Here is an 18158-nt window from a genome sequence, read left to right as displayed (position 1 = left end):
ATCTAGACAATCCCTTACAGATAGCCTTCTCAAGTGATTCTACATTGTGTTAAATAGACAATTTAATCATCACACCATAGCTAAGGTCAGAAAGTTTTGTTATTTTTTTTTCACGTAACTAGTGTAGGGAGTTTTAAGTATGTTAGCAAGAGTGATGCTGAATGTCCTTTTTGAAACTGGGTATTCTGTTTAGGATTGTGTGTGTGTTTGTTTCTGAAGACTTTAGTTTCTCTGTAATGAATACTTATGCATTTTCTAGAGTGGCTACAGTCATCGATTTTCTCTGGGGGTCTACAGACCAGCCAGATTCACTACAACTACAACGAAGAGAAAGACGAGGATCACTGTAGCTCTCCTGGGGGCACACCCATCAGCAAGTCCCGACTGTGTTCTCACAGATGGGCCCTGGGGGATCATTCTCAGGCCTTCCTGCAAGCTATCGCTGACAACAACATCCAGGACCACAATGTGAAGGTGCGTTTGATACTCTGACTCAGCATTCTGTAATCTTCAAGTAGCACAGCTTTGCTTGTTATTTGAGATTTGGTTTTGAGGTGATAATTACTTGTTTCCATACAAGTGAGATATAGATCACCTGTGGCAAAAAGCTGGGTTGACGCTATGGTATGTTGGGGTTTGTGAAGACTTATTCGTGACTCCGAGGTTACCTCCGGCTCTTCTTCTTGCAGGACTTTCTGTGTCAAATCGAAAGGTACTGTAGACAGTGCCACTTGACCACACCAATCACATTTCCTCCTGAGCATCCAGTGGAGGAGGTTGGCCGTCTACTATTATGCTGCCTCCTGAAACATGAAGATTTAGGTACAGAGCTAAGAACCTGTGCGTTTTCACTACATTGTAGACCTTTCAAATGATGTGCAGTTTATATTAATTCCTGCCTTGCCCTTTCCAAAAATGTCTCTTACAGGTCACGTGGCATTATCTTTAGTTCATGTAGGTGCGCTTGGCATTGAGCAAGTGAAGCACAGAACACTGCCTAAATCTGTGGTAGATGTTTGTCGAGTTGTCTACCAAGCAAAATGCTCACTCATTAAGGTGAGTGGATTCTAATCTTTTTCTGTGCTGGGTAAACAGTTGCAACACATTTGTTGTTAATCAATTTCCCTGTTTAACTTCACAGACTCATCAAGAACAGGGCCGTTCCTACAAGGAGGTGTGTGCTCCTGTCATCGAACGTTTGAGATTTCTCTTCAATGAATTGAGGCCTGCTGTTTGTAGTGACCTCTCTATAATGTCTAAGTTTAAGCTGTTAGGCTCATTACCCCGTTGGAGGAGGATAGCTCAGAAGATCATTAGAGAAAGAAGGAAAAAGAGAGGTAATGATGTCAGTGTCAGGATGTATCGTTACTGTGTATCCCTTCCTGCCTTTGCTGAGTCTGACTTCAGAGGGACATTGTGGGATGTAAACATCAGGATGTATTCCTACCTTGGCCGAGTCTGTGACTTCAGAGATACATTGTGTGTGATAGTGGGCATTGTCTGCCTGTGGCATTTTCATATTTTGTCATAGTATTTATGCATATTTGTGTTTGAGTACAGAAGTCCTGATTAGTAAGTTGGTAATGAAAGAACTTTAAAAATTTTATACTATCATCCTGGTAATGAAATATATTGGAACATTTTAGTTTGCCTTTTTTGTGAAAACAATGTTTTGTTGTTTTGAAGTACTTAGTAAAACAATTTCCTCTATCTTTGGGTGATATACTCTAAGACCTTCAGTGGGTGCTCAAAACTGCAGGTAGTACCAAGCACAACAAATTGGGCTCAGTAGGAGATGAACCATAAATAAAGCAGAATAATTGCAGCAATTGAATATAGTGGGCTTACCTGGATATAGTCATTCATTCCTCAAAGATTCAAGACAAGTAAATTCAAATATTTTTGGACCACAGTTGAGCCAGGTACTGACACCATGGAAAGTTAGATTATAGCCAGTTCTCAGGCCTGTCTCAAAACTCAGCTGCTTATTTCTGGATCCTGAACTGCTTGTTGTGGGTGTCTAGATGTATTGTGTGATGTTTGAAGCTTTTCCGTCCTCTCCCTGGTCCATTTGCTCTTTTCCCCTTTCCATTTTCCCTTCCCCACCCCCTTTTCTCTTTCCTCTCTTCCTCCTTCCATTCCCTTCTACCTACTAATTGTCTCCCTTTTCTTCCCTTTCCCTTCTTTTTCTCCCCCCCCCCTTTCCTTTCCTCCCCGCTTTTGTCATTTGAACATTACAGTTGACAGTGTCATTCTGTCTTGAAGACAATATGCATCCTTCTAGGTCTTTCTGTTGCTGTGATAAACACTGACCCTAAGAAAGTTGGGGAGGAAAGGGTGTATTTTACTTACAACTCTCAGGTCACACTCCATCACTGAGGGATGTCAGGGCTGGCACTCCAGCAGGAGTCTGGAGATAGGAAGTGAAACAGGCCGCGGAAGAGTTCTGCTCACCGGCTGGCTTCTCTCAGCTTACTTAGCCTGCTCTTTTACATTCCCGGGACCACTTGCCTAGGGATGGCAAGGACTGGGATCTCTCACATCAATCACTATTAGGAGAATGACCCCCAGGCTTGCCCCCCAACCCAGGCTAGTCTTAGGGAGGTATTTTCTCAGTTGTGTCAAGCTGATGGAAAAAGAGCCCATACATTCTTGCACTTTAAAGTAGTTCTTAATTAACAATTATATAAATGATTTTTATGTTTTAAAATATAGTTCCTAAGAAGCCAGAATCTACTGATGGTGAAGAAAAGATTGGGAACGAAGAGAGTGATTTAGAAGAAGCTTGTGTTTTGCCTCATAGTCCTATAAATGTAGACAAAAGACCCATTTCCATGAAGTCTCCCAAGGTGAAGTATTCTCTGTGGTTCTTAGATTGGGTCATAGAAACACTGCACACGGAAGAGGAATCTCTAGTGTCAGTCATGCCATTGTTCTGAGCACTTGCAGGCTGCTGAGTATAGTGTGTGTTTAGAAGCGTGTCCCCAGACTGCTTATTAACCATGACTGACAGTGTTCTGTCTAGTCACACTGCCAGAGAACTGTTTCCTTTTGGTTTTGGCTCTGTAGTGTGCCCCCCCCCCCCGCCCCCACCCTTGTTTTTTCGAGACAGGGTTTCTCTGTAGCTTTGGAGCCTGTCCTGTAACTAGCTCTTGTAGACCAGGCTGGCTTCAAACTCACAGAGATCTGTTTGCCTCTGCCTCCCGAATGCTGGGATTAAAGGCGTGCGCTACCAGCACCCGGCTTTTTTTTTTTTTTTTTATGTAGCATTCATTCATTTCCTTATTTGTTTGAGAAACTATTGGTCCATGAGGCTATTAATGTTTTTAAAAAGTAATCTGTTACTCAATTTAAAATATCAGTGACGGGTGCTTTTCTTGCTTGTGTTGCAAAGTCCTGGGTCCTATTGTTAGTGATAACCAGACGAGCAAACAACACCGCTAGTGTTCATTGTTTAGAGCGCATGTTAGTAGATAGACTAATGGAGCACGCGGTTCTGTTTGTTAGGACAAATGGCAGCCGCTGTTGAACACGGTGACAGGAGTTCATAAATACAAGTGGCTAAAGCAGAGCGTGCAGGGCCTTCACCCACAGTCCGCACTGCTCAGTACCATCGTTGACTTTGCCCTGAAGGAAGAGCCGGTAGACGTGGAGAAAATGCGCAAGTGCCTACTGAAGCAGGTAAGACTCTGGGTGGCACGCTTCCTCACACCGAGTTGGACGGAGCACTGACTGTAAATGCTCCTCTTTTGCAGTTGGAGAGAGCAGAGGTTCGTCTGGAAGGGATAGATACAATTTTGAAACTGGCAGCCAAGAGTTTCTTACTTCCTTCTGTGCAATATGCTATGTTTTGTGGATGGCAAAGACTTATTCCTGAAGGAATTGATATAGGGTAAAGCTTTATAAATTTTTCTCAAATATGGGAATCTTGGCAACATACTGCTGTTCTTCTGGAGTTAAAAGTCTGGCAGTGTTGCGAGTCTAATTCTGTTTCTTTGTTTGAAAGGGAACCACTTACAGACTGCTTGAAGGATGTAGACTTAATTCCACCTTTCAATCGGATGTTGCTGGAAGTGACTTTCGGCAAGCTGTATGCTTGGGCAGTTCAGAATATTCGATGTGTTCTGATGGATGCAAGTGCCAAATTCAAAGAACTGGGTGAGCTAAAGAAAACGTGATAGTTAAAAGTCCTTATTTTAAAACTGATAATACGGTAATGATTGTGATTGCAGCAATGCCATGCCATTGATCTTAAGTGTTTAGTGTAGAGATTTACTGAAAGTCACTTTTGGAAACTTTGTGCATCAGAACAATAATCTTAGGTGCATTTAGCTTTATTTCAGATTCAGAATGGAACTTTGAACATTTTGCAAAAGACATAATCTCAATATTTTAATAAAATAAATTAGGCTGCATTTTCATGAGTGTTGCACCATATACTCTGAGGCACCAGTATCCTACACTAATACTGATTTCCTAGGTAATTTGAGCATTGTAGAGAAATGGCAAGATTAGTTTTATGGTGGTAAAGTGAAAGACACCCAAAGATATTTGGAAAATATGATATATACACTTTGTTTTGTTTTTGTATTTTTTGTTTTATTTTTCGAGACAGGGTTTCTTTGTGTTTGACTGTCCTGGAACTCACTCTGTAGACCAGGCTGGCCTCAACTAACAGAGGTCCACCTGCCTCTGCTTCCCAAGTACTGGAATTAAAGGTGTGCACCACCTTGCCCAGTGCTACATATATATATTTACATAATACATATATTTATTAAAGATATATATAATTAAAGGCATGCACCACCTTGCCCAGTGCTAAATATATATATATATATATTTACATAATACATATATTTATCAAAAATATATATAATTAAAGGCATGCACTACCTTGCCCAGTGCGCGCTATATATATATGTATATATATATATATATATGTATATGTATGTATATATATGTATGTATATTAGTACACACACACATATTAACCTTAGGGTTTTACTGTGTAGTATGGAGTGCCACACTTTGGGGTTCTTATCCCCAAACTTTTAAATTGGTATTTGTTTGGATTTTTTTGTTGTTTCATTTCTTTTTTGAGACAGGGTCTTACTCTGTATGCTTTGCTAGGCTTCCAGCTCACAGAGGTCTACCTGCATCTGCCTCCAGAGCACTGTGATTAAAGGTGTGTGCCAGTACTCCTAGCTTTAAATAGTTTCTGTGCTGAGACTGCTGGAAACCCTTTCAGAATCTCTGAATTTTTGAATCAGTATAATCAGGAAAAGCTCAGCTTCCTCCCTTAAACACTGGCATTATTACAGAGTTCAGTTTGACAATACTGGTGAAAATTGTACTGGAATTTATCACTAAACTAACTTAACTTTCCCCCTTTTGTACTTTATCTTGAAGACAAAGATCACAGTATGTGGTATGCAGATGGTAAGAATATCACAAAATAAAATAGATCTGCCGTTACTATGGGAAAACCCACTTTAAAAAAAAGAAGTTACATAAATAAATAAGTAAATAATAACCTAGCTCCACTGTGTTGTGAATCAGCTGCATTGTACCTATAAATGAGAAATTGAGCTGAATGTTAATGCTCATTAGGTATCCAGCCTGTCCCCCTGCAAACCATCACCAATGAGAACCTGGCGGGACCAAGTCTGGGGACCATCCCACAAGCTCGATTTCTTCTGGTGATGCTCAGCATGCTCACCCTGCAGCATGGTGCAAACAACCTTGATCTCTTGCTCAACTCAGGCACGCTGGCCCTCACACAGACGGCGCTGAAGCTGATCGGTAGGTTGGCTTTGACCTTGGATCCTTTAGAAAAACGTGACTTTATTAGATATGGGTTGATCAAGATGTGAGTAAGAGGCTGGAACTAATGGGCCAGGCAGTGTTTAAATGAATACAGTTTGTGTGTTGTTATTTCGGGACATAAGCTAGCCAGGCGGCCGGGAGCTGGGCAGCATAAAAAACAGGCCTGCTACAACTCCTCACTACACTCCTTAACCACAGCACACATACACACCTACCCATAAAAGCTAGCCTTTTAACTGGACTGAGTGTAACTGAACAATGTACTACATCAACATCTGTTTTCTTTATTTTCTCTTTGACCGTGTTGTTTTTTAAGACGGGCTCTCACTGTATGTAAATGCCCTTGCCAAGCCTGGCACTCTCCATAGAGCCCACGCTGGCCTCAAACTCACAGAGATCCTCCTGATTCTGCCTCCGGAGTGCTGGGATTAAAGGTGAAGGGTCCCCATTGGTGACAGTCACATTTGGAGCAGCTGTCACTACTGTCTCATTTTAGAACATTTTCATAACCTCAAACGCAACCTGTTTACCCATCACACTTGATTATCCCACATTCCTGTCCCTGCAGCCACAAATTGGCTTTCTGTCTCAATGGATTTACAGTTTTTGAGGATTTCATGTAAGTGCTGTCGTAATTTGTAGGCTTTTGTCTTTATATTTTAGTATAAGTCAGTATTTCATTCTTTTTTATGGCTGAAATGTTATTATTTGCATCTTTGACATTTTGCTTATCCATTGATGGACAGTTGGGGTATTTTATCATTTTACTTTAGTGAGTGATTTTGCAAATAATGTTTGTATATAAATTCTTGGATCCCTGTCCCTGACTCTTTTGATGGTAAGAGGAGAAAACACTGAGGTCATGTGGTAATGCTAGAGGTGGATGCTGGAGTTCGGAGGGTGCCCCTTGTTCTTTCCAGGTTGTTTAATACTGGAACAGGAAACCAGTGTAGGGACATGCGGATGAGAGAAACCCAACAGTTTACTAAGGAAGTATTCTCAGCTGTAGTGAGCGCTAGTGAGCCATACTGTTGGGGGCTGTAAGAGTGTGAATGGCACCCGTACTGGAAGACTGGGATGGTCTTACAGTGTTCAGTTTGTGCACAAGCTCTGTTACAATTAAATGAGAAGGATTTTTAAAAAGTGGGGAAAAAAAAAGAATTCTGGGTTCTTCCCTGGGAAGACGATTTCTCTCCCTCTCAGCATTCCTTGGTTCCTTGTCTAGGGTTAGACAGCAGCCTGTCCAGGGTTCCTGAGTTTCCTAAGAGGTGCAGTCTCAAAGCATGCTTCCTGTTCCTCTGGCTCTTACAGTGGTTTGGAATTCTGCTTCTTCTGGTCATTAGATGGTTTAGGTGTCTGGGTAATTATGACCTTGGTCAAAAGAATTTAGCAATGTTCCTTCAGTTTCTATTTTGTGGAATAATTTGAGGAATATTGACATTAATTTTTCTTTGAAAGTCTTGTAGAAGTCTGCACTGAATCTCTCTGGTCCTGGCTTTTATTTGTTTATTTATTGCTTGGGAGACTTTTAATAATAGTTTCTATTTCACTATTGACTGTACATCTGTTTAAATTGCTTGTGTATTCTTGATTTAGCTTTGGTAGGTGGTATATACCAAGAAATATATTTATTTCTTTTAGATTTTCCTATTTGGTGCAGTATGTTTTTGAACTATGTCCTTATGATTCTCTGGATTTCTTCTGTCTGTTGTGATGCCCCCTTTTCAACTTTAATTTTATTAATTTGGATGTTCTCTTTACATGTTTTGGCTAATTTGGCTAAACTTTTATCAATCTTACTGATTTTCATTAAGAATTAACTCATTTCATTGATTTATTTGTATTTTTGTTGTTGATGGCGGTGGTACTCTTTGTATGTTAGTATTTATTTATTTATTTTTTATTTTATTTTATTTTTTTATTTATTAAAAATTTCCGCCTCCTCCCCGCCTCCCATTTATCCCCCTCCTCCCTCCACTCCCCCTCCCTCTCCTGTCCAGAGAGCAGTAAGGGTTCCCTGCCCTGTGGGAAGTCCAAGTTCCTCTCCCCTCCATCCAGGTCTAGGAAGGTGAGCATCCAAACAGGTCAGGCCCCCCCAAAGCCAGTATGTGTAGTAGGAGCCAAATCCAGTGTCATTGTCCTTGACTTCTCAGCAGCCCTCATTGTCCGCCATGTTCAGTGAGACCGGTTTTATCTCATGCTTTTTCAGTTTTGAATTTTAGTTTTACCTCCTTTTGGTTTTTTCTTAAAATATTTATTTATTTATTTATTTATTTATTTATTTAGTGTACAATATTCTATGTGTATGCCTGCAGGCCAGAAGAGGGCACTAGACCCCATTACAGATGGTTGCGAGCCACCATGTGGTTGCTGGGAATTGAACTCAGGACCTTTGGAAGAGCAGGCAATGCTCTTAACCTCTGAGCCATCTCTCCAGCCCCCCTCCTTTTGGGTTTTTGAGTTGCTGCCAGGTGTGGCCATTGGAAGTCCTAGGTAGAATCCATTCCTTGGTATTGGGCCTGATATGGATGCCTGGAGAGGAGCTAAAAGGTGGAGACTGAGTGGGTCACAAGAAGGAAGAAAGCTGGGTCTACCAAGAGGTTTGACAGACTAGAGTTAGAAAGGATGACCAGGCCCCTTCATGTGGTGTGCTACAGGCTGCGGATGAGACTGACGGATTTGCCATGGGGAAGTTAAGATCACCTGCTGGGTTCCCAGGCTGTGGCGGCCAGGGAGTTCCAGGTGAGAGTGTTCTTGGGTATTGGAGGATGACACAAAGGATGAGGATGAGGCTGGGTGAGAAAGGCTGGGTCCTGCCAGCGTCTGCACAGTTCCCAGGGAATGGAGAGGGAGGAAAGACACTTGCAGATGGTTTTCTGCAGGGTTGGGGATGAGACTCCAGTATAAGTTCTTTAAACTTAGTGCTGATCAGTTCTTCTTGATCTTTGTGCTGTGTGTGTGTGTGTGTGTGCGTGTGTCTGTGTCTGTGTCTGTCTGTCTGTCTGACTGTCTGTCTGTCTGTCATGTGTGTCTGCGTGTGTCAGGGTCCTTTTGTGTAGAACAGTCTGCTTTGAGCTCATGATCCTCTTTAGTGCTAGGATTATATGATGTCACCACATCTTCTGATGTCTGTAAAAACATAGCACATTGGACGCTGGGAAGATGGCTCTGCTGTTGAAGGAGTACTTCCCCTGATGCTGAGGACCCGAGTTTAGTTAGTTCCCAGCACCCGTGTTTGCTGGTCTACAACTGCCTGTAACTCCAGCTCTAGGATACCTGATGCCCTCTTTTGACTCCATGCTGCCACTGTACCCACATGTGCAAACCCATGCTCAGACATGCAACTTATATGTAAATGCGATTTTAAAAAATAGTAAAAATAGGAGATTGCGGCTAACGAGAGGCTCAGCTGTTGTCCGGCGCTCTGACAGGTCCTGCCTGTGCCGCTGCGGAGGAGGACGCGAGCGCTTCTGCCCGGGGAGCCTCTGCCACAGTGTTGGAGGAAACGAGGAGGGAAGCCGCTCCTGTTCAGCTCCCCGTTTCAGGGCCAGAACTGGCTGCTATGATGAAGATTGGAACCAGGGTCATGAGAGGCGTGGACTGGAAGTGGGGTGACCAGGTACGCAGAGCCGTCATTAACATCTTAGCACATCTAACACCAATCAGTGGAAGTTGGAATAGGTGGCTATCTGAACTCAGGACTTATAAGATTAATAGGTGACTTAGTTATTGATTTCTGAGCAATAAAATAGAGGCAAAAGACATGAGGACAATATTTTCCTTCCCATGATGTCACATAGATTTTCTCAGACACCCTGCTAAGCATGGGTTTGGTCTCCATATTCTTAGAAATTAAATTGTCTGAAATCAGGTAATGGCGTCCTGTTAGCACCTTTCTCTCTGTGAGATACTTGACAGACTATTGCTCTTGGGCCTAGGTTCCCACTCTTAGGAAGTGATTAAGGTCATTGGAAAGACCTCTGTGACTGCTGGGACACTCACTATGCTTTGTTCAGAGAATCCCCTAGTTGGCAGAGTTGTTTTCTTTAATAAAGGAACATGAGCTTGTGATTTCGTGGCATTTAAAAATGATATGATTGCCAGGCAGTTGTGGTGCATGCCTTTAATCCCAACACTTGGGAGGGAGAGGCAGGCAAATCTCTGTGTTCAAGACCAGCGTGGTCTACAGAGTGAGTTCCAGGACAGCCAGGGCAGTTACACAGAGAAACCCTGTCTCGATCCTCCCACCCCACCCCACACAAGATAAAAACAATGATAGAATCTATACATCTTTTAGTGATATTTGTGTCAGGAGGAGACTGAATGAAAATCTCTGTACAGAATTAATACCGGAACCATGGTGTGTCCAGAACAGGACAGTCACTTTCTTACCTGGTCTTTGGTTTTGCTGTTTCAGGATGGGCCTCCGCCAGGCTTAGGCCGTGTAATTGGTGAGCTGGGAGAGGATGGCTGGATCAGGGTCCAGTGGGACACGGGCAGCACTAACTCATACAGAATGGGTAAAGAAGGAAAGTACGACCTCAAGCTGGTGGAGTTGCCAGTGTCATCACAGCCCTCTGCAGAGGACTCAGACACTGAAGATGACTCAGGTGGGTGACTCACAGACTCCTTTAGTTCAAGGTAGCTTGGCACATTGTTCATGTGTTGGGTGGCTGTCCTTTCCCTCTGCAGAGTTAGAAGTGGTCAGGATGCATTGGAAGACATTGCTCTGGTTGCTCCTTAAACACATGAAGCCCGGACAGACTGATGCACCTTCACCTTTATTCCGTGCTTACTGACGCCCTTCCAGAGTGGGGCGGAAGATAGAGTGCAGTATGCTTGTTAAATTGGATCTTAAAGTCTTTTTATTTGTTTTTATATGTGTGTTTGTGTGTCTTACTTGTATGTGATAAGTTAGGGGACAATTTGTTGGGGTCACTGGTGGCAGATGTCTCTACCTGCTGAGCCTTGAAACAGTAACAACAACAAGCCTATTTATTTACTTATTTTGTTTGGGAGGACGCTTTGTTTCTTCCTCCACCAACTTCAAGGTATGGCCCTGTTGTAAGGAGAGCGGGTCGCTTGTTTGTCCCGGCCACCTGGATAGCTTACACCTGAAATAACCACACAGAAACCGTATTAATTTAAACACAGTTTGACCGTTAGCTCTAACTTTTTAAAAAATATTTATTTATTTATTATGTATATAATATTCTGTCTGTGTGTATGCCTGAAGGCAAGAAGAGGGCACCAGACCCCATTACTGATGGTTGTGAGCCACCATGTGGTTGCTGGGAATTGAACTCAGGACCTTTGGAAGATCAGGCAATGCTCTTAACCTCTGAGCCATCTATCTCTCCAGCCCTAGCTCTAACTTTTTATTGGCTAACTCTTACATATTAGTTTAACCTGTCTCCATTAATCTCTGTATCACCACATGGCTGTGGCTTACTGGCAAGATTCTAACCGGCGTCCATCTCAGACAGAAGATCCATGGCTTCTCTCATTCTGCCCTTCTTCCCAGCATTCAGTTCTATCTTCTCCGCCTACCCAAGTTCTGCCCTATCAGACCCAAAGCAGTTTCTTTATTCACTAACCAACGAAAGCAACACATGAACAGAAAAACCTCCTACACCATGACCCCACCTGCTTCCTTTAAGTTCCTCCCTATTCCTTGATAGTTGGAGGGTGTGCTAAGAAGAGAGCTCCTGGTGGAATGTGAGAGAAGCTGTCCCATAAACTACAGTGGGCTCAGAGCATGCACATTTAGACTAAAATGACAAGTGCTTATCTTATGGGTGGGTGTTAGCTATACTGTCAGAGCATCTGAGCTATAGTGTGTGGCTCTGGACCACATGTTGCCTCTTCTTCTTCCCAGCTGTATGGGAGGACTTGTCATTGTGGAGTGAGCCAGGGGAGAGGTGGCTTCCTTGTCCCACAGCTGGACTGACTGGCCATGCACGTGGCTGCTCAGGGGTTGCTGCTGCTTTGCCTTTGCTCCAAATGTAGCTCCTAGACATTTGATAACGTGTCGTTTTTGTTTGTTTGGTTTTGATTTTTTGAGACAGGGCTTCTCTGTGTAACAACCTTGGCTGTCCTGGAACTTGCTCTGTAGACCTCGAACTCACAGAGATCGCCTGCCTCTGCCTCCCAAGTGCTGGGGTTAGAGGCATGCGCCACCACTGCCTGGTGATAAATTTTCTTTTTAAAGATACAAAACTTTGGAATCATTTTATTGCTTATATAGTAAGGTTGCTTAAACAAAATGTTACTCTGAAATCTCATTTTCTAGGGTGGGGTAGATAGCTCACTTCGTAAAGTGATTATTCTTGTGTAAACATGAGGATCTGCATTCGATCTCTAGCAAAAGATTGGCATGGTGACATGTGTGCTTGTAATCCCAACTCTGGTTGGTGTTAGATCTATTGGCCAGACTTGTTAACTTAATCAGCAATTCACAAGTTTCTGTGAAAGCCCTGTCTTTACAAACAAAATGGATGTTACCTGAAAAAAGACACTGGAGGTTTTCCTCTAGCTTTCATACTCTCTGTTCCTGCACCTCCTCCTCCTAAATCTCATTTTCTTTGAGGAAGATGGTAACAAAAATGGTCAGGTAGCCAGTTGCAGTGGCAGGAGGCTTAGACAGGAGAATCTCTTGGACCTAGGGACTTGAGTTAGTTAGACTGGGTAATATCGTGAGAGTCTCTTGGGGGGAAAAGAAGGGAGAAAGAGAATAAATTTTAAGTTTCCTTTTTTCTTGTGAAGGTCTGTTTCCCTTTCTAGTATTAAAAAAAAGTTTGTTAGATCTCTGTATCTTCTTAATTTTTCTGTGAACCTGAAACTGTTCTAAAATTTGTTCAGTTTTTGTAAAGAAAAACAGAGTGTGGTATTAAATACCTTAAATGACATCCCTAGATGATTTTATTCAGGACTGCTGTTTCTTGTTTCCACTGTCCTTTTCAGAAGCTGAACAAGGAGACAGGAACATCCACCCCACAGCGATGATGCTGACCAGCATTATTAACTTACTGCAGACTCTGTGTCTGTCCGTTGGTGTCCACGCTGATGTCATGCAGAGCGAGGCTACCAAGACTTTGTGTGGACTGCTGAGAATGTTAGTGGAAAGCGGAACAACAGATAAGCTATGTATGACATGAATCAATATGAGCACAGAGCCTCAGTGTGGATGCGTGTGTGTGAACCTCTCACATCTGTGTGTCTGTGGGACAGTCTGGGTGTGAGACTGTGAGTCAGGTGTGTGTGAGGATTTGTGTAGTAAGGCCCCTGTGGCTGTTGGACCTCAGCATTATAGACAAGGTATAGCAAACAACAGAAAATCTCATTGGGGCTGCTTCCTTCTGAGGCTACCAGAGAGAATATGTTCTAGGCTTCTCTAATACTGTTTTGCTTGACAGTTCTTGTCTTGTAGGTATGTCAACATAGTCTTTGTCTTCTTGTTTACACTCTGCTCTGCAATGTGTGTGTTTGTTTGTGTGCATGTGCTTCAGATTTTCCTCTTTACAGGGATACCAGTTGACCTCACCCAGTCTATTTACACCTTCCGCTTGTGAGATAGATGCTAGAGTTCAAGGCTAGCACTGAATGAGGGCGGGGGCATGGGGATGGGGGGAGGTGTATGTGTGAGGACTACTCAGCCTCTAATGCTGCTCCCTTAGAGCTCTGGAGACCAGGGATCCTCATGGCAGGCTCTTGGCAGAGCCCTGCTCCTTCCCTTTGCCTTTTCTTGGACATCTTGTGCTGCAGACTTCACTCTGGTCTCCTTGCCTTCTGTGCACTCTGCACCACTTACGTCCTCTTGTGGAAATTTTATTTGAGGCCCAGCCCCCTTCCTGCATGTTATCTCAGTCTTTAATATTAATCCTCAGAGACCTTATTTTCAACTAGGATCAAATGCTGGTGTTCTGACTGAGTACCAGTGTAAAAACAGCAAATATCACTTGAACTTGGGTGGATGTTTCTGTGTGCCTGAAAGTGTGTATGACTGTCAAAGGAATTTGGAGCATGTCTAGCTGTTAGCATGTTTGTGAGTGTGAATGCATGCGTGTGTTAGCTCTGTGTGAGTAAATGCTGGTGGGAGACAGAGTTTGTTTGCCATCGCCGAGTGTGTCAGAGTTCTCTAGAGAAACAGAACTGACAGGATGAATCTATCAGTGTAAAACAGGGTTATTAAGCCGGGCGGTTTTGGCGGATGCCTTTAATCCCAGCACTCGGGAGGCAAAGGCAGGCAGATCTCTGAGTTCGAGGCCAGCCTGGTCTACAAGAGCTAGTTCCCAGGACAGGCTCCAAAACTACAGAGAAACCCTGTCTCAAAAAACCAATAAACAAACAAACAAACAAACAAACAAACAAACAAGCTGGGCAGTGGTGGTGCACACCTTTAATCCCAGCACTCGGGAGGCAGAGGCAGGCGGATCTCTGAGTTTGAGACCAGCCTGGTCTACAAGAGCTAGTTCCAGGACAGACTCTAGAAACTACAGGGAAACCCTGTCTCGAAAAACCAAAAAAGAAAAAAAAAAAAAACCAAAAAAACCACGGTTATTAGAATGGCCTACAGACTGTGGACCAGCTATTTCAACAGACAGATCAAGCATCCAGTGGTTGTTTGGTCCACAAGGCTGACTGTCTGTACTGGCCTTCAGTGTATGCCAGAACCCCAAAGAAGTAGGCTCTAATGCCCGTGAGGTGACGGACTTCAGTGAGAGCGAGGAGCGGGAAAGAACGGACGCTTCCTCCTTCCATGTCCTGTATGTAGGCTCCACACCAGAAGGTGTGGCCCACATTTACGAAGTGTCTTCCTACTTCAGATAATCCCATCAAGAAAAATTCCTCCCAGCTGTACCTAGCATCTCTGGTTTTAGTTAATTCCAGGTGGTCAGGTTGGCAACCAATAATAGAATCACACCGAATGAGTGATCTTGTGTTGGAAGCATGAAGTTATGTGTATTTGAGTGTTTCAGTGTGGTTGTGTGTATGTATGGGAATGTCAGTGGACAAGTAGCTGCATCAGATGTAGTGGGAATGTGCTTGTGTGTGTCCCAGTTGTGTGGCTGCAAGTGTGTGAGAGTGGTCGGAGGGAGTGTCTGTTCCTGACTGTGAGTGCAAAACCAAGTATCGGTAATGAGCATGCACGAGTGTCCGTGCCAGCGAGAGCGAGGGTGTGTGGGTGTGGGCTGGGGGGTAAGCGTGGGCACACATGGCTGTGATGATATGGGAGCAGGTGTTGAGTGTTAGCCGAGCACATGCATGCTGTCAGTGTCGCTGTTGTGAACGTACATAGGAGAGCAAAGGTCAGACTTTTGAGTGTCACTGGGAGGAGGCTTCGTTGGTGATAGAGGGAGAAAGTGAGCACATATGTGTGCGTAGGTGGATGAGCGCAAATGGATGTGTATGCGTATTTTCGCATTATGTCTTCTGTGTAAATAGGAGGGATGCATGCAAAGTGTGTACTTAGATTCTGTGTGCAATGTATGATTGTGAGTCTACTAGTGATTCCAGTAGTAGTAAAGGTGAGAGCTTGTGTGAGTATGTGTGAGTGACTGGCAGACAATATTTGAATATGTTTCAGAAATTTTATGAGTTAGTGTCTTAAGTATATATGTGAATGTTAGTATGTGAGCTTGTGTCTTGGCTAAGACATGGGTCTTAGTGAGCTTGGAGGGCAGGAAAGCAGCATGGGCTGGAGGAAGATGAGTTGCTGCTGCCGCTGCCGCCATGGGAACTCAGACCACAGGCTTCACATCCTAACTTGAGAGAGAGTAGAAAGGAGGACATGTTCTTTGGACACTGGGAAGTTAGGAGGAGTAGAAAACCTCGTTCTCGTGGGCATAATAGAATGTCCCTCTAATCCCATCACTGGAGAAGTAGAGGTAGGATCATGTGTTCTGGCTACATAAGAAAAAAACGAAGTAAACTTGAATTGGGCATTTTATGATGTCAGTCAAAATTGTGGGGACATTTAAGGCACATGAGATTAAAAAGTATAATAGTTGCGCACTGTAAATTACTGCTGTTAGAAGTGTAGAAACAGGGTAAGTAGGCTAACTAGTCTGAGTCGCAAGCATTTGAAAGGGTTAAAATAATGCCATGAAATGTTTTTTGAGCCAACTTAAAGCCTTTCTCCACTCCTCTCTGAGTCCCCTTGTAAGGCAGCTTATTGCCCAAAATGAATTGGTAGGTTATTTAACTGTGAGGGTTGTGCTCATGCTTGGTTTCTGGACTCTTGGTTCAAGCGTGCTCTGTCTTCTGGCAGCTCCTCCAGACAGACTGGTGTGCAGGGAGCAGCACCGGAGCTGGTGTACACTGGGCTTCGTCCGGAGCATCGCACTCACCCCGCAGGCCTGTGGGGCCCTCAGCTCCCCAAGGTGGATCACGCTGCTCATGAAGGTTGTGGAGGGGCATGCGCCCTTCACTGCCGCCTCCCTGCAGAGGCAGGTAATGTGCTGCTAGCCAAACCCAGCTCACTGAGGGCAGTCCTGAGTGAAGCTAGACCTGGTAACCATGCTTCTTCATGGAGAAAATAGCCACAGGAATCTCCTGCCTTGGCTGCTGAGGTTCTTGATTACTGCGGTCCCTCCAGTTGCTAAATAAGCTTCTTTTTCACAATTGCTCTCATCTATCTGCCCATGGAAATAGTAGCACGGTTGCGAGGAATTAAGTTTAAAGAACAGTTTCACTTAAATGCACGCATTTTGAATTCCTGATAGTCTTTCCTGTTAACCATCTGATTAATCATGAATGTCAAAGTTGCAGATTGTTAATTTCATTAAGGGATAAAGTAAAGAGAAGGTAAAGCGGTCTGATGTCTTCTTTTGCGATTGTCATTTTGTGTTGTGTTTGAGCAGATCTTAGCTGTCCATTTACTACAAGCAGTTCTTCCGTCATGGGACAAGACAGAAAGGGCCCGGGACATGAAGTGTCTGGTGGAAAAGCTGTTTGGCTTCCTGGGCAGCTTGCTCACTACTTGTTCTTCTGATGTCCCATTACTTAGAGGTGAGTGGCGGTGCCTGTCCTCGATGCCCCTTTTTAGTGAGTGCTGTGCAACTTGGTTTTCTCTCTGCTTCAGAATCCACATTGAGGAAGCGGAGGGCGCGGCCGCAAGCTTCCTTGACTGCCACTCACAGCAGCACTCTGGCTGAGGAGGTGGTGGGGCTGCTCCGCACTCTGCACTCGCTCACCCAGTGGAACGGCCTCATCAACAAATACATTAACTCCCAGCTCTGCTCCGTCACACACAGCTGCTCTGGGAAGACTTCAGAAAGGGTGGGTTCCAGGTTTCCAGCACCGTGCTGGGATCCTAGCGGTCAAGTTATCTTTTAAACACGAAGTATTTTTCTTTCATGTTTACTTAAGGGCATTTTGATGGAAATAACTATTAAAGAAATTAACAGTTCAGATAGGCATGGTGTATGCCTGTAGTACCAGCTGCTTGAAAGGTTGAGTTAGAAGGTTTGCCTGAGCTCACAAGTCTGGGACAGTGTAGTGATGCTCTGTTTCCTAAAGTGAATTTATACATAGTGAATGAGATAAAGGACCTGAGTTCAACTACACTTCACACTCACTGTCTCCATTCTAGGCTCTGCTGGAGGACTACTTCCCAGACTCTGAGAACCTGGAAGTGGGGGGCCTCATGGCAGTGCTGGCTGTGATTGGAGGGATCGATGGCCGGCTGCGCCTGGGAGGCCAGGTCATGCACGATGAGTTTGGAGAGGGCACAGTGACTCGCATCACCCCGAAGGGCAGAATCACTGTGCAGTTCTGCGACATGCGGATGTGCCGAGTTTGCCCGCTGAATCAGCTCAAACCGGTATGTAGCTTGGCGGAGCTCTCGAGTGTCAGGGGTGGCACTGAAACTGGTGTGTAATGTTAGAACCTGTACTTTGTGTTGTCTTCTAGGAAGCTATCTATGTGAGTCAGGAGTTCACGTAGCTTTCCTCCTGCGCTAAGCTTTCCTCCTGCACTAGCTTGTACTTCTAGGAAAGGCCCATCTCAGGGAGCATACAGCCAGGGACTTTTAGACATAAAAAGAGATTGACATTCTATAAGGTAATTTTAAGTATTTAAAATAGGAGTTTCTAAAATGTATTTTTATTGAATAATTTGGCTTCTAAAAATGATTTTTTAAAACAATTTTTAGTTAGAAAAATGCTTTTTAATCATGGGGAATGCCATAGCTTAGCTAGCTGCTGTAACGCAAGTGCCCGTGCCTTAGGACAGTAGAGAAGGTTATATAATTCTATGTAATCCAAGTGCCCGTGCCTTAGGGACAATAGAGAAGGTTATATAATTCTATGTAACCCAAGTGCAATTTGACT

The 18158-nt window shown here is 43.8% G+C and overlaps 1 protein-coding gene across 1 annotated transcript in view; it reads left to right on the top strand.

Moving 5' to 3' along the window:
- Nucleotides 1-18158, top strand: part of Herc2 (HECT and RLD domain containing E3 ubiquitin protein ligase 2) — a 158743-nt gene that overhangs the window by 66542 nt on the left and 74043 nt on the right. Inside the window, 16 exon segments of the mRNA XM_038313420.1 lie at nt 260-474; nt 690-822; nt 929-1056; nt 1142-1337; nt 2716-2849; nt 3508-3681; nt 3756-3892; nt 4007-4158; nt 5611-5802; nt 9258-9445; nt 10244-10436; nt 12790-12972; nt 16097-16278; nt 16689-16836; nt 16910-17106; nt 17420-17650. Of these exon segments, the coding sequence (XP_038169348.1) occupies nt 260-474; nt 690-822; nt 929-1056; nt 1142-1337; nt 2716-2849; nt 3508-3681; nt 3756-3892; nt 4007-4158; nt 5611-5802; nt 9258-9445; nt 10244-10436; nt 12790-12972; nt 16097-16278; nt 16689-16836; nt 16910-17106; nt 17420-17650 (2783 nt within the window).

This window comes from Arvicola amphibius, chromosome 12 (genome assembly GCF_903992535.2).
Source record: "Arvicola amphibius chromosome 12, mArvAmp1.2, whole genome shotgun sequence".
NCBI lineage: Eukaryota > Metazoa > Chordata > Mammalia > Rodentia > Cricetidae > Arvicola > Arvicola amphibius.
Note: the sequence above shows the minus strand (reverse complement) of the source record. Positions and strands in the feature narration are given on the sequence as shown.